The sequence below is a fragment of the Hermetia illucens genome, chromosome 6, assembly GCF_905115235.1.
Source record: "Hermetia illucens chromosome 6, iHerIll2.2.curated.20191125, whole genome shotgun sequence".
In the NCBI taxonomy this organism is placed as follows: Eukaryota; Metazoa; Arthropoda; class Insecta; order Diptera; family Stratiomyidae; genus Hermetia; species Hermetia illucens.
In genome coordinates this window covers 83,564,383-83,587,822 of record NC_051854.1, presented here as the reverse complement: position 1 = coordinate 83,587,822, position 23,440 = coordinate 83,564,383, and the positions used below count along the sequence as shown (strand labels likewise).

The 23,440-nt window shown below is 45.0% G+C and overlaps 1 protein-coding gene across 4 annotated transcripts in view; it reads right to left on the bottom strand.

The window, feature by feature from the left end:
- LOC119659993 (organic cation transporter protein-like) overlaps positions 1 to 23,440 on the bottom strand; it is a 276,402-nt gene that overhangs the window by 101,756 nt on the left and 151,206 nt on the right. For 2 of the 4 annotated variants that reach the window (XM_038068368.1, XM_038068365.1), the window contains one exon: positions 17,136 to 17,845. In XM_038068368.1, the coding sequence (XP_037924296.1) occupies positions 17,136 to 17,665 (530 nt within the window). In that variant the 5' untranslated portion in view covers positions 17,666 to 17,845. Of the gene's footprint in view, positions 1 to 17,135; positions 17,846 to 17,950; positions 18,079 to 23,440 lie in introns of those variants that run through there. The other 2 variants (XM_038068367.1, XM_038068366.1) reach the window with 2 other exon arrangements.

Here is a 23,440-nt window from a genome sequence, read left to right as displayed (position 1 = left end):
AGCGCCCTTAATCCAGCCCCAGTTGGCTGAGTTAAAAGCATTTTTGACGTCCAGCGTCACCAGAGCACAGCATTTGCAATTCCACGACCTTTGCTACTGCATCGACCGTAGAACGGGCTCGCCGAAACCCATATTGCCGCTCTGAAAGGCCACCCGCAAGCTCGATGAACGGGAGCAGCCTGTTGTATATCACCCTCTCCAACATCTTCCCCATGGTGTCTAAGAGACAAATAGGGCGATATGAAGAGGGCACGCCGGGTGGTTTTCGGGGCTTCGGTAGCAAGACCAGCTTCTGCCTCTTCCACTGGGCGGGAAACACTCCTTCCGCCATGCACGATTCGAATGTGCTTCCGAACCACCTTGGCCTGGCCTTCACCACCACCTTCAGAGCCCTGTTCGGAATTCCGTCCAATCCCGGAGCCTTGCTGTCCCCAATACGTCTGCAGATTTCCCAAAGTTCCTCTTCGGTAACATCAGGGATCGAGAAGACGTCCTGCTGAGCTGCCAGTTGGGGTTCTCTTTCGTCCTGCTCCTGCTGCGGGAAAAGAGTTGCAATTATTTGCAATAAGAGCCGTGGGCATGTCACCTGAGGTAATTTTCGCTCGCGGATCTTGTTCATTACAACTTGGTAGGCTGTACCCCACGGATTCGTATTAGCCTCCATGCAGAGCTTCTGGTAGCATTCCCGCTTGCTTCTCCGAATGGCCTTCTTAAGGTTGCTTCGCAGATCCCTATATTCCTCCTCACGCTCCTGGTGCTCCGGCCTTCCCCTTGTCCTGTGGGAAAGTCTCCTCGCTCGGAGACAAGAGGATCTCAAGGCAGCGATCTCCGTGTTCCACCAGTAGTTTGGCCTCTTGCCGTGGTGCAAACGTCGTCGTGGCATCGTAGCGTCGCATGCTTCGGTTACACACTGAGACAGCTGTGTGACCCTTTCCACCGCTGTTCCATCCGGATCATGGGCTCCCTCCAATGCGGCCAGGAATGTCTCCTCGTCGAAAGCTCCGATAGACCAGCAAACCGCCTTAGCCTTTCCACCTCCAGAGCGTCGTTGACTGCTTCCCTGGTTCCCAATGCAGAGGAAGATGGCCTGGTGGTCACTGTGGGTGTAGTGCTCACTCACTTGCCAAGCCATCCCCCTCACCAGTGAAGTGCTAACAAATGTCAGGTCAACGATCGAACCCGACCCTCTTCCTCGAAAGGTGGGCACGCATCCAACGTTGGCCAGCACGATGTCCAGCTCCGCAAATGACTCCAACAGAATTTGACCTCTGGTGTTCGTCGATCGGCTTCCCCACTCCAGGGCCCACGCGTTGAAATCGCCCGCAATGATTTTAGGGCTGCGGTCTCTAGCATCCAACACCAGACTGTCTAACATCTCCTCATATTTTGCTAAGGTTGCACTAGGAGGAGCGTAGCAGCTGTAAATATGGACACCGTTGACCTTCGTCCTTATAAAACCGGCTGCCGGGGGGGCCATGACTTCCTGAATGGCCTGTCTTCCGCACGCCCAGATTGCGGCGTTGCCAGACGCATCCACCGCCCAAGTCGCACCGCCGTAGTTTCTGTACGGCTCGCAAATAACCGCGACATCGACATTCGACTCTCGAATGGTTTGCGAGAGCAGGTCCTGAGCTGCCTCACAGTGATTGAGATTGATTTGTATCAATCTCATTTGCCTGTGTGGTTCAGCTCCCTCCTATATACCGGACATCTGCTGCTTCCTGCAATATGCCGGCCGTCCACGCCCTCTTTCCCACTACATAACATACACCGTGGATCTCCGGTGCAATCTTTGATGAGGTGGCCCTCTTCCCCACACTTCCTGCAACTCCTCGACCTATCATGCTGGCTAGTGCATGCCGCCGCAAAATGGCCGAAATCGAGGCATCTGAAGCATCTCTTTAGAGAGATTTGCTCCCTGAGCCTGCACACGACCCAACCTACTCTTACCTTGCCCGCGGTAATTAACTTAATAGCTGATTCCGCCGGCAAACTAATAATAGCGGTCTGTGTGCCACCATATGCCTTCTTCATCCTTCTTATGGCACTCTGGTCTATATCACCAAGGTTGAACTGTTGCTTCAGCGCAGCACAGATGTCCTCCCGTGAGGTGACTTCATCTAGGTCCTTGCATTCGACCACTATCTCCTGTTTCCGAGCTCTTACCTCAGCTTCCTCTCCAAGTACACTTTCCACCTTCCCGCGGAAGTTATCGGCCGACTTGTCGGCGGATTTACTTAACTCCAGCATCAGATCCCCTCTCTGTGTTCGCCTGATACGGCTCACACTATCCCCCAAATCCTTCAATTCCGGGTCTGACTTCACCTTTCGGAGGATGTCGGCATAGGACATATTTCCCTTCTTGGAAATAATTATTATTTCCGGGCGGAGTTTCTTTTTGTCCTTTTTCCTCTTGTTGCTCACCTTAGTCCATTGTTCGGGCCTCCGGGCGTTGGTTTCTTCCACTTTTGTAGGTGTTGTGGCTGCAATCGTGAGATTACCGACTTTCGCGGGTACTCTCTTCGGCTCCGCCTTCTTTGGTGAAGAGGCTTTTTTCTTCTTCGGGACTTGCTGTGGTCCAAGAGGCTCGCTGGTACCGTCTCTAGCCCGTTTTCCTGTCTTCCCGCCTGCTTTATCACGGGGAGGTGTCACCTGCGTTTCCCTTGTGACCTTGCCAACTGACGCTTGGGAATTCTTTTCTTCGAGTGCCTTGATATAAGACAATTTAATGCCTCTTATCAAGGCTCGAATATTTTGGTGGATATTCCGCCTCTCCTTGATGAACTCGCACAGTTCATTTATTCGTTCCCCGAGTGTAACGAACGCCATTCCGGTATGTTCCCGTTTGCTTTCGCGCCTTGCGCCACAAGGAATGATCTCGATTAAGGGACTATTCGTATTTCTTTCAGAATCCCGCGACGAATCTCGACTACCAAAAAGAACCATTGTTCTCGGTGGTGATCTCCCAAGTTTCGAACTCCTCCTAAAGGGATCCGGTGTGGACCTAATTTCCACTCCACCATTATCTCTTGTAGCATTAGATGCCACAGTAGCCAAGTTTCCCACTACTGAGGCACTGCGGTCGTTGGATATCGACGGCCGGGAGCCCGCTTGCTCACTCCCAAAAACCGCCGGCACTGGGTTTCCGAAGCCCTGCACCGTAAAAAAACTACTTTTCTCCTCTTCCATATTTGGTTTAATTTCTGGGTGTCCTTCCCATAGCCAATTTTTATCCACGGGTGGGCGTTTACTTTCCACCTACCCGGCCTGCGCATAAGCATGCCCATACACGCACATCTCCGGATGCGTGCATGTGCACGCCCATGACACATTCGCCGAGCATTCCCTTATCCGCACGAAGGGACGCGCCTGATGGGAGATTTGGCAACTCCGCACAGGCGGGTCAATACTATTAGCCAATGGAGAACTGCGATATGCTCCCCACAAAGAGAACTGCCTAATGAAATTTCACGTATTAATGCGACCCGGATGAAGTGGCATTCCACAACTAGTGTTCTTTGTCATCACGTATCAGCGAACGTCTCAAATCTAAAATTTACCGCAATGTCGTCCGTCTGCCACTCTCTATAATCCTCAGTGTTGGCCGACTATAAAAGACAATGAACGGCGTCTTGCAATAATGGAGAGGAAGAGGTTGCATTGAACTGGTGGCGTGACGTTTTGATCACATCTGAAATGAGGATATCCGTGATCGATATGGGATTGCACCGATCGTGGAAAATTTGCGTTTTCGATGGTATGGTCACATGCGCGCTTCGCTCACTTGTCAATATTGGCCTGAAAGTGGAAATCAACGGTAAGCGACCGACAGACCGGCTGAAATACCAGTGTCTTGGTACGGTAGGATGGGGAATGAAAAGCCTTGCGATTACATCCAGATCTGGCGTTTAATAATATAAAATGGCGAAATCTATCACGACGAACCGACCCGGTTGTGAACGGGACAAAGGGTGAGAAAAAGAAGATGTGAGGAGCGACGAGTGCATGGCAGCTCCGTGTCGCATGGTTAAAAATTAAACAGCGATTTAAATAAATCATTTGATGGAATGTCCTGTATTGGTAATAGTCAACCCCATACGCTTAACACTCTAAGTTTAATATTATTAGCGAATGCGAAGAACTACAACAGATACAAAAAAGGGCTGGGCATAAATGCGACTCTAATGTCTCTGCCCTTCCTTATTAATCTGCAGGTAACGTTGCTTTATCATTGAGGGTATAGGGCTTCATTTGGCGATAAGATGTGTCTTGCCACTTGGTAGTCAGTGGGAAAGTATAGCTCCAAGTCTTATTAACTGCATCATCCAATGTAAGGATGAGCAGGAAATTCAGTCAAAGGGAGCGAGATATGTATTTATTGGATATTTTCAACGTCTTCGGGAAAACCTAGGTCCAAAATGATCGATGGCTTACATACTGGTTAGTCTTTCGCCGGTAGGTCTCGCATAAAAGCATTATAATAGTTTGTAGTTGCGCTCTTTCTTCGCTTCTTTGTGAAAGCAATGATAAAAAATGGAAAACCCGGGTCCACCTTGTTCTAACTTGAGTTCCTCTTCTGACTGAATTCAACCTTCGTTAACTCACTGTGACTTTTTCTTCGAAAGCATGTTTGAATATTGCTTGATCAAAATCGCGTCCTTAGAATATCTTCGGTATTTTTCGTGCCGTTTTGGTGATCTTGACTATGGCGGCACCGCTTCAAGTTTCTTCCAGCAGTCGATGTCGGTAAATACAGGGTTCTATGGGCTACCAGTATCTCCTTTGTATTTTACAAGCCACCTTTCTATTGAAGTAGGATTTCAGGGGGGTCATAATTGCTTTCAAGTGGATACTGGACCATATAGTAGAGCATGTTTGAGGTACAGATGGGCTTCGACTCCAGCAGTCACATTGCAATTTTTGTAAAATTTTACCTCAGAGCTCTAGGTTAACAGCTTCATTCTTTCACCAAGAATATTGTGTACTTACACAACCTGGCGCACGGTCGATTTTAAGCCTTCCAGACGCCAGCTATCGGACTGACTAATGACGGGTTTTTCTTCCAGCCATGTCTTAGGGGGGTCCAGGTAGGTCCATTTTGTTATTCGTCGGAGCAGTACCTAAGTCAACTAAACAACTTCTTGAAAAAAATAAGTCTCGGAAACAAAGAAACCCCTAAACGCAAAACATAAAGCTTATCTCGGTCACTCATTGCTGATCACGGTAAGAAGTTTCGGTTGGATTATTGTGTATGACCATCAGAACGGATGGTCTCAAATCGAAAATTTATCGCAATGTCGTCCGTCCTCTCGCCTTCTATGGTTCCGAGTGTTGGCCGACTATAAAAGACAATGAACGGCGTCTTGCGGTAATAGAGACGAAGATATTGCGTTGGACTAGTGGCGTGACACGTTTTGATCACATCCGAAATGAGGGTTGCACCGCTCGTGGAAAAATTGCGAGAGAGTCGTTTTCGATGATATGGTCACGCAATTTGCGCTAACGAGAATTCACTTGCCAAGATTGGTCTAAACATCGAAGTCGATGGTAAACGACCAAAAGGCAGGCCGAAACAATGGTGGCTTGATACGCTGGATGGGGATTTAAAAGCCTCGAGATTGAATCCAGATCAGGCATTTGATAGAGCCAAATGACGAAACCGGTCACGACAAGCCGACCCCGCTTGTGAACGGAACGAAGGCTGAAGAAAAAGAAGAAGAAGATTAATTTGCTGACCACATTGCTTCCTACAGTGTACTGTACCGTTACGGTTTTAAAGGAAGTGCTCTAACACACTTCAAGGTCCTCATCCAATTGGATTGTCGAGCCAACGATTATTATTATTACTAATTTGTTAAGGAATCAGGCAAGGTTATAGCAGCAAGTATTCCTGTGTTTATTTCTCAAAGTTCAGAGGAACAACTTTCAACATTTCACTCAAAGATTGCCTTATCCATTATGTACGTGGCACCATATTTAGTAGTTGAGAAAGGTCTAGATGATTTTCGAGGAAAGTCTTTCCCTTGCTTTCTTCTTCCAAGAAATTTATATCTGAGTAGCTTTTTACCCGAGAGTTCGCACAAAAAGGATCAATATTTATCAAGAGACTGGTGAACTTGGTGAAATAATTGTAAAACGATGGAATTTCCCCCCGTAATGCTCAACCAGGAAGTTTAGCTCGGGAGTTTTTTTTCCACAGAATTCTAAAGTTTAACTCACCGAAAGAAATCTGCCATGCCAGGAGTCGGGACAAAAACATTGGGGAATTATCCCCATGGCTACTTTCTATTGAGCATACCACACCATTAGATACCCACCCACTGACAAATAAATGTACTTTCAACCAAGTATAACGCATTTCAAGTGGTGTGGCCTTTTGAAATGTTATTAGGCATAAAATTGAACCTTTCATAATCAAAAATTCAAACGCAGTGAAAAGGATAAAGTTTTATTGCCTCCAAAAGCAACACAAATTTACATCGTTGATAAGTTGATGATGCGAAATTGGATGAATGCGAAGATTAATAAATTGTTGCCAACTCGTAGGAAGCATTCCATTTCTGTGGAAAACGTCAATCTAATTTCATGAAATCTTTCACAGCAACCACAGAAAAGATGAGATTGGGATGTATATTACGTCACTGTTAGAAGTGATGGGGTGATTTCATCAAGTTTAATATTTATATTCCAAGTAAGGGTTAGAAATGCTGGCCTAAAAATAATTCATTTTTTTCTAACTATAATTTCTGTTGACACGTCAGTTTACAAAAATGGTCTTAATACTGCTGAAAAAGGAGAAACTGGTAGCCAATATATATAAAGTCTGAATATTCGTCAGGTGGAGATTTGAGCCGACCCCGCTTGTGAACGAGACAAAGGCTGAAGAAAAAGAAGATTCGTCAGGTAGAGATTCGGATAATGTTATAGGTGACGATAAAATAGAGATCGAACTTTACCGTTTAGCCTTCTCGGTAAGTACTTCAGGAGTAATATTCAAAAAAAAGTATTCGCGTATTTAATCACCAGTTCAGCAGTTCGCAGAGAAGTTAAAAAAGAGTGAAGGTGTCGAAACAGGATAATTTTACTTTTAAGGTTTTGATGTGGTCAAAGGGTAGTATAGGTCCCAGAGCGAAACATGGATTGGTACCCACGATGGAGCATAAAACCTGGGAAACGCCTGCTGAACTAACATCAACAGTTCTACTACCAAACCCTATCTCCACCTCCACGTGGTGACCGCTGGGAGTTCTTTCTTAACGAAAAGCTGCAGACGGAGAAGGATGAAGGCGAGTCTCCCGCGCCTAAAAACGAGACAAATTGTACCAACTGGCCCTCCAGATTGGTCTTCTTGGCCTCGTTCGAGAGAAGAATCCTGTGAAGAATTTTTGGCCCCCTACATGAGGAAAAGCGCAAAACCGGCATGTCTGGCATTCCTTATTAAGGCAGGCCTAGACCGGATACCGGTTGTTGCGCAAAAGGTCAAAGGAACAATAAATTGGCTGATTCATCGCCAATCAAGGGATATCGTTGACAATGGTCATTCGAGACCCTAGGGGCAGACTTCTTCACTGCTTTGCGACAAGTTCTCCCAGCATATAATAGTATCTTGGCCCTGTGAGTTGCGACAAAAAGTGACAAAAATTTGTGGGCAAACAAGCTGCAAAGTTTGAAACTTGATTGCTACTGAACAACAACGTTTCAGATAGCGACTGACCTCTAGACTACGATCTTTGGTTATCAAAAGCGGGTAATGATTGGGTTTTGGCATTTGCGCACACTTGTCGACATGGATAGCGAGGGTCCTCAGAATGCCCAGCTTCTTCAACCTACATCGGTATAAGGTGGACAGCCTGGGCCTAACCGAAGTAAGATGGTGGGACTCTGGAGAGTACTCCTCTCCCTCTCGCCAGACTAGTGGCAACGTGTTTTTGTACTCTGCAAAGCCAAATGGTAGCAGACGCGGATACGATATTCGATTGCTTCTTACGTCTACCGCAAGACGCGTTACCTTGACCTGGGAGCCGGTTTCTGAAAGACTTCTATGATAACTAGAAGATTCAGGCCCAAGTTGAGCATCACGACAGTTGTACGATGCTACGTACCAAAGGAGACTTCCGATATAGTGGAGAAGGAGGTTTTGTACGAGCAATTACATGCAGTTCAGGAGAGGCTTCCTAGAGGTGACATTCATCATCATCAACGGAGCAACAACCGGTATCCGGTTTAGACCTGTCTTAATAAGTAACCTAACATCCTGGGCTACACCATCGTTCCGTCTTAGGCAGGGTTTGCCCCGTCTTCTGTTTCTACCGTAGATAGACTTTTCGGGCTGGATCATCCTCTTCCATACGGATCAAGGGATCCGCCCACCGCAACCTATTGAGCCGGATTTTATCCACAACCTGACAGTCAAGGTATCGCTCATAGATTTCGTCGTTATGTAGGCTACGGAATCGTCCATCCTCATGTAGGGGGCCAAAAATTCTTCAGAGAATTCTCCTTTCGAACGCGGCCAAGAGTTTGCAGTTTTTCTTGTTAAGAACCCAAGTCTCCAAGAAATACATGAGGATTGGCAAGACCATTGTCTTGTACAGTAAGACAGTGTTTGGTTGAGTTTTGGTGTTGACGTTGCCACCATACATTTCGTCTTGCCTTCGTTAATGTACGCCGGCTGCTCGATCTGGATGTAGGCAGTTTATACGTCTCGGGTGGTTCTTTCTATAATGTCGATATCGTCATCACAGGCCAGTAGTTGGGTGGACTTAAAGAGGATAGTGCCCTTCGCATTTACTTCAGAATTACGGATCATTTTTTCCAGGGCCAGGTTAAAGACGACTCATGATCGGGCATCCTCTGGTCTTAGACCGTTGTTGATGTCGAATTGTCTCGAGAGTGATCCTCCTGCTTTTATCTGGCCTCGCACAATGGTCAGGTTCGGCCTAGTTAGTCGGGATATCGAATTCCCCCATGGCCGTGTATAGTTTTACGCTGGCTATGCTATCATAGGCGCTCTTAAAGTCGATGAAAAGATGGTGCAACTGATGTCTATATTCCAACAGTCTTTCCATCGCTTGCCGCACAGAGATCTGATCTGTTGCTAATTTGCGTGGAAAGAAGCCTCTTTGGTATGGGCCAATTATGTTCTGGACGTATGGTTTCCGCCATATTTAACCAATTCGGCTGTAATTTCATCGGCCTCTGGCGACTTATGATTTTTAAGCCAGCGGATTGCACGGACTGTTTCTTCTATACTTGGTGGTGGCAGCATTTGTCCGCCGTCTTCAGTTGGCAGGTCTTCAACTCGCCAATGTTCTAGTTGTTCAGTAGATCATGGAAGTATTCAACCCATCGCTCTGTCGGAAATCAGATTTCCCTCTTTGTCTCGGCAGGATGAGCATTGATGTGTGTAAGGCTTAATCCTGCTGACTTGTGGTGACATTGTGATAGTGATAGGTGATCTAAACACCAACATGGGCTCCGGCAGCATTTTGCGTGGACATGTGATGTAGAAACACAGTCACGGCGACCGTAACGATATGACCTTGTACTTGTGAATACATGATTCTCCAAAAAATTGTCTCTTTCCAGATTTTATAGTGGAAACAGTAAAACGCAAATCAGCTATATTCTCATAAGACGCGGAAATTTCACCACCATCACTGACTGCAAAGCGGTCCCTGTGAGAATATCGCACCTAAACATCGACCGTTGGTTGGTGCCAAGCCACTGATAAAACACCGTGAGAAAGCATTGGACGCGCATCAAATGGTGGCGATTTCGCGAGAAAAAAGAATAAATGATCTCACTTACGCGATCACCAACCATCACAAATGTGGAAGAATCTTGGAACCAAGTTAAAGACAACATCCACCAGACAGTCTAACAACTCGGATCACCAAGCTCTTTGACGATAAAACGCGATGAATTGGCAAATTTACTAAAATGCCAAACAGGAGGCAAAAAAGGGATCGCTGTGAACCGAGCAGTCCAGAAGGATATGTATCGGCTAGTCAAAAGCCAACATCAATACACACAGGATATCGAACATTTCTGTTGGACTGACGACAAGGGTTAGGTTAGCAATCGACAAACCGACGGAACACACAGATGGCGGGAATATTTCGGAAATATCTCAGCGAAAGAATTTTATTGTTCTCCGCTTGCACAAGCGCTGCTGACATTTGGAGGAATTCCACCTGTCATCGCCTCTGGTGCTCAGAGGTGGCGGTAAGGAGGACGGGGCGGCAACCCTGTCGACCAAACCAAAACCAAGTGGGCGAGGAGAACCTCCATAGTGGTGGCACCGGGAGACGTTGTACTCACTTTGGTTTGCCGGCCGTGATGCAGTAGGCGAATGCTGCAAAGGCCTAATTAGTGCGATCAGATCCGAGTCTGCACGGGGACTCATCTGAAGTGGCAAATTGGTCACGAAACCTTACCAGAGGTATACTGGTACCATGGGAACCAAGGTAGCCCCTGGACTCTTATACTTCAGGAAAATTCCTGTCGTATCTGAGTACAGCTCGGTTGGTTGCGGTTGGCCCCCTTGTGGGAGTTTCATGGGGGCTGTGGTTGTGCTCAAGCGAGAAGAGACCTTCGGGCCACGACATAGTGTTGTGTATCAACACGGGTGCCGTACTCCATAGTTCGGTAGAGATTTAGGTAATTCTTGCATCCACCAGTATGAATGCTAAGCCATGCACTTGGTATAGACTGGTACCGTTGTTGCTTGTCTCAGCGGGGCTCTGATTGTGGTCACAAAATCAATCCGTGTGTTAAGACGACCGTAGGATTAAGTCTCCACGACAGGTAACTACGTTAAACACCCAAGGGCAAGCAATTAAACGACTGGAACCAGAGGTTGTTCAGCAAGATGTTCAAACTACTGTCTGATCCCGTTACCGTCCCAGACCATAAAGATTTTTAAACCAGGTTCGATTCATCAAGAACTGCGCTGCCCGGTTACTTAAGGAGAAATATCGTCAGAATCATCGCCCTCGTAGCATTTCATTTCGGGATCTCGAAAAGTTGTCTGTCCGTGTAGATTACAAACTCAACTGACATCCTTTGTGGCATCCCCTATTAGTAGAACTGGTGTGCTGAGTTAAATTGCTCTACCGCGATACGAAAAATAAAGTTCGAAGTACGCCAGGTACACTAAAACTGCTCGCATATATATTGGTGTTCGTTAAGGAACCGTCCTATTGTCACTCCCCTTTATTTTTTTCAAACGGGACATCCGTTTTTGCGGTAATGGAGACAAAGATGTTGCATTGGACCAGCGGCGTAACACGCTATCATTATAACCGAAATTAAGGATGTGGAGGCGCTGCAGTGTACAACCGCTTAGCGGCTCCACACCAAAACCTGGCAGAAACAGAAAAATAAAAAAAAACAGAGGGCCGTCAACCAAAAGATAAAAAGAATAAACATAATAAATTTATGAATTAAAAAATCATTTAAAATAAATATTCATTAATGAATTAACAAAATAAAATATTAATGAATTAACCAAATAACAAATATTTATTAATAACTACAAGGATATCCGCGATCGACAAATCATGGAAAAATTGAGAGAGGGGCGTCATGGAAGGTATTTGTGCTGAAGTAAGTTGCCAACTTGCTAAAATTAGTTTGAACATCCAAGTCGATTGAAAGAGACTAAAAGCCTCACTAAAACAACGATAATTGCATACATTAGATTTGGATTTGGGAGCCTACTGGCGCTATCCAGATCAGTTTTATGACCTTGGTGCTACCCATTAAAACGAGTCAACTCCGTTTCTCAACTGAACAAAGGGTGAAGAAGAAGAAGGAGATAGAAATCGAAGGGGCGACCTAAGAGCCGACCGGCAGTGATACCTTGATACACGGATCAGGTATATGATGGACAAGAGTAGTGAATCCAAAAGAGTCAGTTTGGCTACTGAACTGAACAAAAGATTAAGAAGAAGAAGAAAACTGAAAGCTGGCTTATGTTAGAACTTGGTAACATATATCAGACGATGAGGAGTGTTGGTTTCAAAGCATAGCAACAAAGGACAGTACTTAAAATTGATCCCGTATATCTCATATATAGGTCCCAGGATGAAATGTGGATTGGTACACACGATGAATCATAAAATCTGGAAAACACACTGCCCTATTATCAAACCCTATCTCCATCTTCACGTGATGATCACTGGGAGTTTCCTCTTGATGAAAAACTGCAGGCGGGGAAGGATGAAGGCGTCCCAATTGGTCCTTCAGGTTGGGGTAATATTGAGCATCCTATATGGAAACTCAAATTTCTGAAGCGAGGAAAGGAGCCTCGGACAGGATTGACTAAAAAACGACGAATCCGGCAACCAATGCGGACTGATGATTTACGCATTTCGAACAACAGCTAGCCGATAACCTTTCCCAATATAAGGCTGATGTAACAGGGTTGTAAGAGATATGCTTGACAGGGAATGGTTTCTTGGAGAAGAGCTACTACAGTAGTGTTCCTAATCAACCAAAAAAATTAACTTGTTGTTATCCGCTTTCAAAGCATAAACGAACGGCTATGCACTCCGCGTTTGGGAGGCAAATTTTGATATATAAAAATACCTTCTACGGGATGATGTCAGACTTTAAAAACCAACTAGGGACGGTGCCTGTTTAAAGGCGATACGTTGGCTCACATAGCTTACTCAAAACTACCAATAAAAACGGGCTTTAATTACCCAACTAGCAGTGTCACATGAAATGGTTATTGGAATTATCTGGTTTGCGCGGAAAGCGGTTCACAACCATACGTCGGCCTCTCCATACGGGACCAATTTCAACTATGACCACGTGCTAATCGATCACTGCCACCTTTCAACCTTGATGAATGTCAGAACATATAGGGGGGCCAATATAGACGATGAATGTAATTAATATGGTCATTAGTTCATGATGATGATCTTTTCATTAACTGTAAGGTCGGCTAGGACAAACTATCCAGGGTAAAACTGGGTATGGTTAGGTGAGAATTCGGTATCCCGACTAAATTTATAAGATTGACTAGGCTGATCCTGACCTGTGTGCGGGGCCACATAAAAGCAGCAGGATCACTTTTGTGACCATTTAACATCAACAAAGATTTAAGACAAGGGGATGGCCTATCATGCATCCCTTTTAATCTGACCCTGGGAAAAATGATTTTAATGCGAAAGGCTTCATCCTCTTCAAGTCCACCTAGCTATTGGTCTATGCTGAAGATATTGGCATTATTGAAAGAACAGCCCGAGAATTAATATCTACCTTCGTCCAGAACAAGCATGGAGGCTAGACGAAATATATGGTGGTAACGTTAGCATAAAGAAACAAAGAAGTAGCGACATCAAAATCGTCTGGTCAAATGAGAACAATAAAAGTAGGAGACAACAACTTTGAGATCGTTGATAATTTATCCTATCTAGGGTGGAAAGTCACAACCGATAACAACTATGACCACAAAATCTGCACACGATTGTTGGAAGCTAACAGAGCTTATTTCCACTTCCACAAACTGTCTCGTTTCAAAGATCTTATTGTAGAAGACAATGATCTTGCTAGTCCTCATCCTCGGAGAATTGGGTTCTTAGCAAAAAAAGTGCGAACTATTGACCGCGTTCGAGAAAAAAATCCTCTGAAGAACTTTTGGCTCCTTACATGAGGATGGAAGATTCCGTAGCCTATTTGATGACTAACTTTATTAGCGATTAAATCCGGCTCAATAGGTTACGGTTGACGGGTTACTTAATCAGCAGGGGTGGGGATGTTCCAGCTAGGAAAGTCTATAAAGACGTGCCTGAGATGGAACGATGACCTAGGCCAGGACGCCAGATATCTTTTAGAGATATCGAATTGGTAGACCTCGGCAGACGGTAACAGGTGCCATGGGGGAAAGGGGTTCGGAGCGCGCAATGAAGGTGGCGAGCGTATAATCGATTTTGCGGACGCCCATGACCTTGTCCTTATGAATACATGGTTCATCAAACGATTGTCTCATCTTCCCACATTTTATAGTGGGAACAATAAAACGCAAATCGACTATATTCTCATAAGACGCCAACATCTTACCACTGTCACTGATTGCAAAGTCGTTCCCTATGAGACCATCGCACCTCAACATCGGCCGTTGATTGCCGTCCTGCGAATTAAGCCACCGATAAAACGGCGTGAGGAACGCACTGGCCCACCGCGCATTAAATGGTGGCGATTTGGTGAGAAGAAAGAAGAAACGGTCTCACTTATACGATTGCCAACCATTACGAATGTGGAAGAATCGTGGAACCAAATGAAAGACACGATCCACAAAGCGGTCTCTGCAACCCTCGGGGTCACCAAGCCGGGTAAGCGGTACATCGACCGAGATACTTGGCTTTGGAATGATGATGTTGAAAGGTCCGTGAAAAGAAACGCCTCTACCACAAATTTATCAACGATAAAACGCGTGTTAATTGGTAAATTTATAAGAATGCCAACCGGGAAGCAAAGAAAGCGGTCGCTGTCACCCGAGCGAACCATTTCAAAAATCTTTACGATAAACTGGACACTCGGGATGGCGAGAGAGATCTGTATCGACTTGCTAAAAGCCGTGACGAACGCACACAGGATATCGAACACTTCTGTTGTGTTAATGACAAGAACGGTACTTTGCTTACCAACCGTCGAGCCGCAACTGATAGATGGCGAGAATACTTCGAGCAGATTTCAACTGAAGAATTTGCTCATCCTCCACTTCCACAATCATTGCCGACATTTGGAGCAGTTCCACCAGTCAGCGCAATTGAAGTCGAGGAGGCAGTAAAACAAATGAAATCGGGGAAAGCAACAGGACCTGACGACATCGCATCTGAGCTCTGGAAAGCGAAGAGCTGGGACCCAACACTGTGGCTCAGTGCATTCTTTAACCGGGTTATTCAGGAAGGAAGAACACCATCTGACTGGCAAGAAAGTACCACTGTTCCAATACGGAAAAAGAAAGGTAGCCCAGCAGAATGTTCAAATTACTGTCCGATCTGGTTACTTTCCCATACCATGAAGATTTTTGAACGTATTCTTGACAATCGTATTCGCGAAATCGTTGAAATAACCGTGAATCAAGCCGGATTTGTCAAGAACTGCGGAACTACTGACGCAATACACGCTGCGCGGTTACTCATGGAGAAACACCGTGAGAAGCATCGCCCTCTTTACATTGCCTTTCTGGATCTAGAGAAAGCGTTTGACCGTGTACCACACGAACTCATCTGGTATGCTTTACGACAACACTTCGTGCCAGAAGAACTCGTGCGCTGGGTTCAATTGCTCTACCACGATCCGAAAAGTAAAGTTCGAAATATGGCGGGTGTATCAAAACCGCTTCGTGTCTCTGTTGGAGTTCATCAAGGAAGTGCCCTCTCACCAATCCTCTTTGTCCTTGTTATGGACACCGTCACACGGGATATCCAACGTCCAGCGCCCTACACACTGCTTTATGCAGATGATGTTTTCCTAGCATCTGATAGCAAAAATGATCTCGAGCAACTTGTTCAAAAATGGAATGATCGCCTGATGCAACACGGTCTCAGATTGAATTTAAACAAAACTGAATTTTTGACAACCGATCCCCATGAAACAGGCACAATCACTGTCAGCGGCAGTGATCTGTCCAGAACTGAGCGATTTAAATACCTCGGGTCAACGGTATCAGCCAATGGAGAACTGCGTTATGAAATTGCTTCACGCATTAACGCAACCTGGATGAAGTGGCGTTCCACAACTAGTGTCCTTTGTGATCGACGTATCAACGAACGTCTCAAATCTAAAATTTACCGCAATGTCGTCCGTCCAGTTGCTCTCTATGGTTCTGAGTGTTGGCCGACCATAAAAGACAATGAACGACGTCTTGCGGTAATGGAGACGAAGATGCTACGTTGGACTAGTGGCGTCACACGTTTAGATCACATCCGAAATGAGGATATCCGCGATCGTTATGGGGTTGCACCGATCGTGGAAAAGTTGCGAGAGAGGCGTCTTCGATGGTATGGTCACGCAATTCGTGCCAACGAGAATTCACTTGCCAAGATTGGTCAGACCATCGAAGTCGATGGTAAACGACCAAAAGGCAGATCTAAGCAACTGTGGCTTGATACGCTGGATGGGGATTTGAAAGCCTCGAGATTGCACCCAGATCAGGCATTCGATAGAGCCAAATGGCGAAGCCAATCACGACGAGCCGACCTCGCTTGTGAACGGGACAAAGGCTGAAGAAAAAGAAGAAGACCTCAGCGCAAAACCGGGATGTCTCGCGCTGTTTTTAATAAGGTAGGCCTAGATCGTATTACGTTTGTTGCGGCGGCAATGATGATTATATCTCATATAGGAGTGCATAGCGACTGTCATCATTGTCTATCGTATCAGCACAGAAATCGTTGAGGTGTGAGATTGTTTTAATGAAAGTGCAGTAGATAGCGCTTTGAATTCATTTATGAGCGTATTAGATACTGCAGGCACCTCAGCGGACTGGAAAAACCATATTTTTTTCAAGTGTTTTTTCGATATTTGTTAAATAAATGAAATGAGGTAACTGTAGACTAATAAATTAGCAGTCTTTCAAAGTCGTTTTTCAAAAACCTGAGGTTTGACAAAAGGATAGCAAATGTTAATGAATTTTTAAGATATTGAAATTAATATATTGAATAAAAAATTAAAATTCGATATAGAAATGGGTTCAATATTTGATGAGTTTTTAAACGAAACTCGACAACAATTGTAGAAATCCAACGAATCCTGCTGCATTGTCCTTAGAGTTGAGTTTCGATTCCTTTCCGATAATTTGTCTCCAACGAAGGACGTTGAGGTGAAAAATATCCTTCATGGCTATACATACACATATCCATACTACTACCTTCGACAATCCTTTTCAAAGAATTCTGTAAATTATCTCCTGCAATTTCCAATCCACTCACTATCGAAGTAGGGCATAAACTTCCCAGAACTAGCACAACTAACCCAGCTTCGTTCACATAACCACGGCACCACAGCGCAAACATTTCACCTCTCCAGCTTAATTTACCCATTTCCTCTTAATTTAACTTTGCAAATTGCAGATAGTATTTCACTGAACAAGAAATTAATTGATAACATTGGATACTCACTATTTAAGTAAGTACGTGGCTAGAATTCCGCCCGTTAAGACACCAAATAAATGAAAAAATTGCGTTACGGCAACAAGGATATCACGCGAGCACACCAGATCGAATTGCGTTATTAGCGAATGAAAGTCCGCATGATGGACGAATGAATTACACGGCACTATCGAACTGTCACGCGTAGGCTCCTCGGTAAAGTTAGGCTCGGCAGCCTGCGAGTCATAGTGAAAGTATTGATGAACGTGGTCCCGGACATCTTGGTAAACGTTACAAAAGTCAATGTTGAACTCTTGGTCGTCCTTCTCTTCCTTGGCCGGATGTGAAACCTTTATCCACTCAGTGTGATTCTTGGCGCCTAGAATTTCTGGTGGCTTACAGTAGAACTCCCCGTGTCGGGGGGCCGGAGCTGTGAAGATGATACAAGCCATGAACCACGACGAGGGTATCTTGCAGAGGAAAATCAGCAGGACAGTTCGTAATTGCCATCGTCCCCATTCACCGGTGACTTTACCAACTGCATCAATTTTCTGCTCCATTATATCTACGGCGACGACAGCCTCCTCCAATGAGAACCTTTCTATGTGCTGACAGTTTGAATTTTGTGCATCTAACGGCCGTGCGGATTTCCGAGGTGGTGATCTACATCGAATGTTGGAGGACGATTGTGGATGCTGCGATGTGGCTCTATCTTGGCACGGAATGAGCGGTGATTCGGCCTGCAAAACAGATAATACCAAAATGTTAATCTAAGTCCTTGCCAGGTATTTAAATCGAGAGTAAAAGGTTGAATTTGAGGAATAAAAGGCAACAACATCAATTACCATTACATTTTGCGGAAGCATTCATCCCCGCAACACTTTACATATCTACGACTTAGTATTTACTATGAAAACCGGGACACACCAAGAGGTAACTTTCTCAGGACCGTGTACCGTTCGCGTTACTACCACTGACGTCATGTCATCACTGGAATATGTACCAGTTTCGACTACTCAGCATGAATCCCGCTACGTCTTGAACTTGAGCTTTTCTGCTATTCCACAGCGTCGAGTCCACAGGCAACTCATCCCTCCATCCAGCGGAATTCCTGTCGTTCACGTTTTCACAGGATGAAAGAGCGTGCTGGTATCGATTTTCCCTCCACGAAGGAACATCGAAACTTTCCCAAGGTATCTCGTGTTGAGGATGCTGCACTCCTAACTTTCTTACTGAGCTTTTCGTTACTCTTCAGAACGAATGTTCTCGCTTAGCAAGGACGAGCAGTGGGAAGGACAAAAAACATCAGCAGCTGTTCAACGAACTTTATTTTGAAACCGAAAGGAGATAGTCCTGACAGGAAGAGGTTTCATAATAAAAGGCTATTGTCTGAAATTTAAAGATGGGTTTTAGGGAAAGTTTTGACCGCTATAGGGAAAGCGGGGATATTGTTTGCAGTTTTAACTTTGGCAGAGTTTGCCATTGTTGTGGTGTTATGAATGAGTGTTTCAGTCGGTATTCAGGTAAAAGGGATGCGAATATGATATGAATTTGAGGAGGGTGCAGTTGATGTGATACTTTTGTTACTTGAAAATTAAAGTGGGATGTTAACTTCAAATTGTTGTCAATATTGTTGCTCGTGGAAAGGAAATAATCATGACATGAAAAGAAAATGAAGAAGTTTTTTGAGTTACCACTGCTTATGCTTATTTACGCTTCATCATCACTATCAACGGCGCAATAACCGGTATCCGGACTAGGCCTGTCTTAATAAAGAACTCCAGACATCCTGGTTTAGCCTAGGTTCATCAATTCGATATCCCTAAAAGCTGTCTGGCGTCCTGACCTACGCCATCGCTCCATCTCTCTTATAGACTTTTCGGGCTGGCTCATCCTCATCCATACGGATTAAGTAATCCGCCCACCGTAATCTATTGAGCCGGACTTTATCCACAACCTGACGGTTATGGTATCACTCATAGATTTCGTCGTTATGTAGGCTACAGAATCGCTCATCCTCATGGAGAGGCCAAAAAATTCTTCGGAGGATTCTTCTTTCGAACGTAGCCAAGAGTTCGCCATTTTTTTTTGGTAAGAAGCCAACTCTCCGAGGAATACATAAGGATTGTCAAGATCATAGTCTTGTACCGTAAGAGGTTTGACCCTATGGTGAGACGCTTCGAGCGAAACAGTTTTTATAAGCTGAAATAGGCGCTGTTGGTAGCCAACAACCCCTGCGCGGATTTCATCGTCACAGCTATTATCGGTTGTGATTTTCGACCCTAGATAGGAGAAATTTTCAACGGTCTCAAAGTTGTAGTCTCCTATCTTCATCGTTTTCGTTTGGCCACCATATACTTCGTCTTGCATTCATTAATATGTAGCTTAAGACCTCGTGCCGCCTGTCGATCTGGATTCTTTCCATGATGTCAATATCGTCAGCGTAGGCCAATAGTTGGGTGGACTTGAAGAGGATGGTGCCTCTTATATTTACTTCGGCGTTGCGAAGCATTTTCTCCAGGGCCAGGTTAAAGAGGACGCATGATTGGACATCCCCTTCTCTTAGACCGTTATTGATGTTGAATGGTCTTAAACGTGATCCTACTGCTTTTATCTGGCCTCGCACAGTGGTCACGGTCAGCCTAGTCAGTCTTATCAATTTCGTCGGGACGGAATCGTCCATCCTCATGTAGGGGGCCAAAAATTCTTTGAAGTATTCCTCCCTCGAACGCGGCCAAGAGTTCGCAATTTTCCTTGCTAAGAACCCAAGTCTCCGAGGAATACATGAGGACTGGCAAGATCATTGTCTTGTATAGTAAGAGCTTTGACCTTATGGTGAGGCGTTTCAAGCGGAACAGTTTTTGGTGAAATAGGTTCTGTCAACAACTGTGCGCAGATTTTATCATCGTAGTTGCTATCGGTTGTGATTTTCGATCCTAGATAGGAGAAATTATCAACGGTCTCAGAGTTGTAGTCTCCTGTCTTTATTCTTCTTGTTTGACAAGTGCAGTTTGATGTTTTTGATTGGTTGGTTTTTGGTGCTGACGTTACCACCGTATATTTTGTCCTGCCTTCATTGATGTCCAACCCAAGATCTCGCGCTCATCGCTGCCTGCTCGATCTGGATGAAGGCAGTTTATGCGCCTCGGATCGTTCTTCCCATAATGTCGATATCGTCATCATAGGGTAGTAGTCGGTTGGATTACAATAGGATAGTACTCGTCGCGTTTACCATAGCATCACGGATCACTTTCTCCAGGGAAAGGGTAAAGAGGACGCATGATAGGGAATCCCCTTGTCTTAGACCGTTGTTGATGTCGAATGGTCTTGAGAGTGGTCCTTCTGCTTTTATCTGGCCTGGAACATTGGTCAGGCTCGGCCTAGTCAGTCTTATTAATTTCGTTGGAATACCGAATTCTCTCATGGCGGTGTACAGTTTTACCCTGGCTATGCTATCGTAGGCGGCTTAAATTCGATGAAAACATGTTACAACTGATGTCCAAATTCCAACAGGTTTTCCATCGTGTCCGCGTTCTTTGAGAATGCAACATTACTCGGTATGCAGCATTCTTCCGTTCCATTGTTAGCTTACATTCATCGTCAAACCAGCCGTTCCGACCCACTGGGGCCAAGTATGTGTGTGGCCGTATTTATGATGACGTTCTTCAGGTGTTTGTCAAGATCATTTGTTGATGCATCATCTCGAGGATCTCTTTTTACTGCGGTTATTGCGGCATCTATTTCCCTCTTATAGGTTTTGCGGAGGGCTGCGTTATGGATGGCTTCATTGTTAACTCTCACCTGATTGTGAGAGAGGATTCTAGGTGGTGTTGTTATTCGAGCTAGGAGCACCATGCCATCGAGATAATGATCGGGGTCTATATTGGTCCCTCTATATGTTCTGACATTCACCAAGGCTGAAAGGTGGCGGCGTTCGATCAGCGCGTGGCCAATTTGGTTGAAAGTGATCCCGTCTGGAGAAGCCCACGTTTGTTTGTGGACCGCTTTCCGCGCAAACCAGATTCTTACAATAACCATTTCGTGTGACACTGCTTATTGAATATTCCCCAGTTCGTTATCATTTGTATTTTGATGTAAGCTATGGGAGCGAGGGTATCGCCTGAATACGAGCTGCGTCCCTCCTTGGCTGTTAAAATCCCCAAGTATGATTTTGATATCATATCTGGGACAGACTTTGAGGGTTCATTATACTGTCCTGACTCTGCAGTCTCCTCTGTAGGACCGTGAAAGTTAATGATGCTTATGTTTCTAAATTTCTCTGGCAGGCGTAGAGTGCATAGCCGTTCGCTTATGTTTTCAAAGCTGATAACAGCAGTTTTCAGTTTTTGGCTGACTAAGGAACCTATTCCGAGCACATGGTTTACTGGATGGCCACTATAATGTATGGTGTAGAGACTCTTCTCCAGAAAACCGGTCCCTGCCCAACGCATCACCTGCAACGTTGTTACATCAGCCCTATATTGGGACAGGGTATCGGCTAGCTGCTTGGCAGTTCCATCTCTGTACAGGGAGCGCACGTTCCGTGAGAAAATGCGCAAATCATTATTCCTTTTTCGTTGCCGGGTTCCTCGTTGTAAAATCCATCCAGTTCGAGGCTCCTATTGTGGCTTCGTAACTAGTTTTTTTCCGTGTAGGGTTGTCAGCCCTACCCAGCCCCCAACCTGTAGGACCAGTTGGTACAATTTGCCCCTTTTCATTTACGCTTACTAGCGGATGAAGGTGGAACTCTTAAAATGGCGCTGCAATATGTGATATTGTCAACTAGAAAAATGACTCTCACTTTTTCGCCTATCTATTCTGGCTATCGTGAAGTATTATCCAGGAAGGAGGACTCTGAAATACACCATCACAATTCGACCAAGCAACACACAGGCTTTCTGGTTTCGTTCAAGTTTCTGGAGTTTTCTTCGGATAGACAATTAACGATTGCCGGCCAATTTGCCTCTGACCACAGCATCTGCTTCCAGAAGCTCGATATTTACGTTGAAGGCGGAGCTCTGCTTCCTTCGCCCCTTCATGACCAGAATATGCTGAATAGTCGGAAGACCCGTCCAATCCGAAGAAATGCAAATATGTCTCATGTCCCCATAAGAGATTACGTCAGGTGAAAGTTCAATTCTCTGTGTCACCGTTTGATCCCTCGATCTCAATACAAGAAATTCATATATGAGTTCAACGCCTCTTCCGGAATTATATTAATGTGGTCACTGTTTCCTGTATAGTTCCTTTCAAGTTATTTCTCAAAATCTACAGGCACTCCAGACGGATTTGCCCTCTGGTAGAGTTAGTACACGTTATTTACTAGAAAACCTTAGGAAACCGTGTTGCGCGATACGTCCTGTATATTCTCAGTGCGATTGGTCAATATATCGGACCCAACTTCCTCCGGTTCACGGCGTTGCCCAAGGGCCCGGCCAGGAGTCAGTTAAAATAATAATAATCGTTGGTGCAACAATCCATATTGGATCAGGGCCTTGAACTGTGTTAGAGCACTTCATTCAAGACCGTACCGGTCCACTACAGTAGTACACTGTCGGAGGCAATGTGGTCAGCACTGCACTCGCCCGAGATTATTACCCTGAATTGACTCAGGTACTCATTCACAGCTGAGTCGACTGATATCCGACGTCAAGTCACGATACAAATTCCACTGTTACCAGTGAGATTTGAACCGCGACCTTCCGTACGACAGCCTTGTGCTCTAACAACTCATCTATCCGGACACACGGAGTCAGTTATGGTAGGATAAATTTCACTACTTCTATGAAAAGGTGCTTGTGATTATATATTGGTTTCATCATATTGGCGCTAATCTTTGATAAAAACACTTCCTGCCTCCTCCCGCGTATGGTCCAACAATCCAGGTCAGCTAGGCATCAATTACCTCGTTTCTATGAATAATGTTGAGACGAAGTTGTGATTACTAATTGGGATGCCTTTTCTGTGTTTGAGAGTAAGGATCGCCTGCGTCTTTTTATCCACCAAGTCTAGTTTGGTCATTCATAATAATGAAAGGACAACATTCCAATAAAACTCTACGTCCTAGGGGAGCTTAACAGCTATAGCCGTTTCTAGGGGAACTTTGGAAAGCAACGTTTTCTTTCTTCCGTTGTTCGTACCGTAGCAGAGAATCCTTTTCAAGAAAACAAAATAGTTTTAATCCTATCCTAGTTGGTCAAATTGGAAACATTCAGATCATCTATTGCCAAAATTTTGCAGAGCTCACCAGCGCATAACACCTCCCAAGCCAGATCTATGACCATTGCTATTATATTGAAGTCAATACTTTTGTGATTTCTGATTCTCATAGTGTC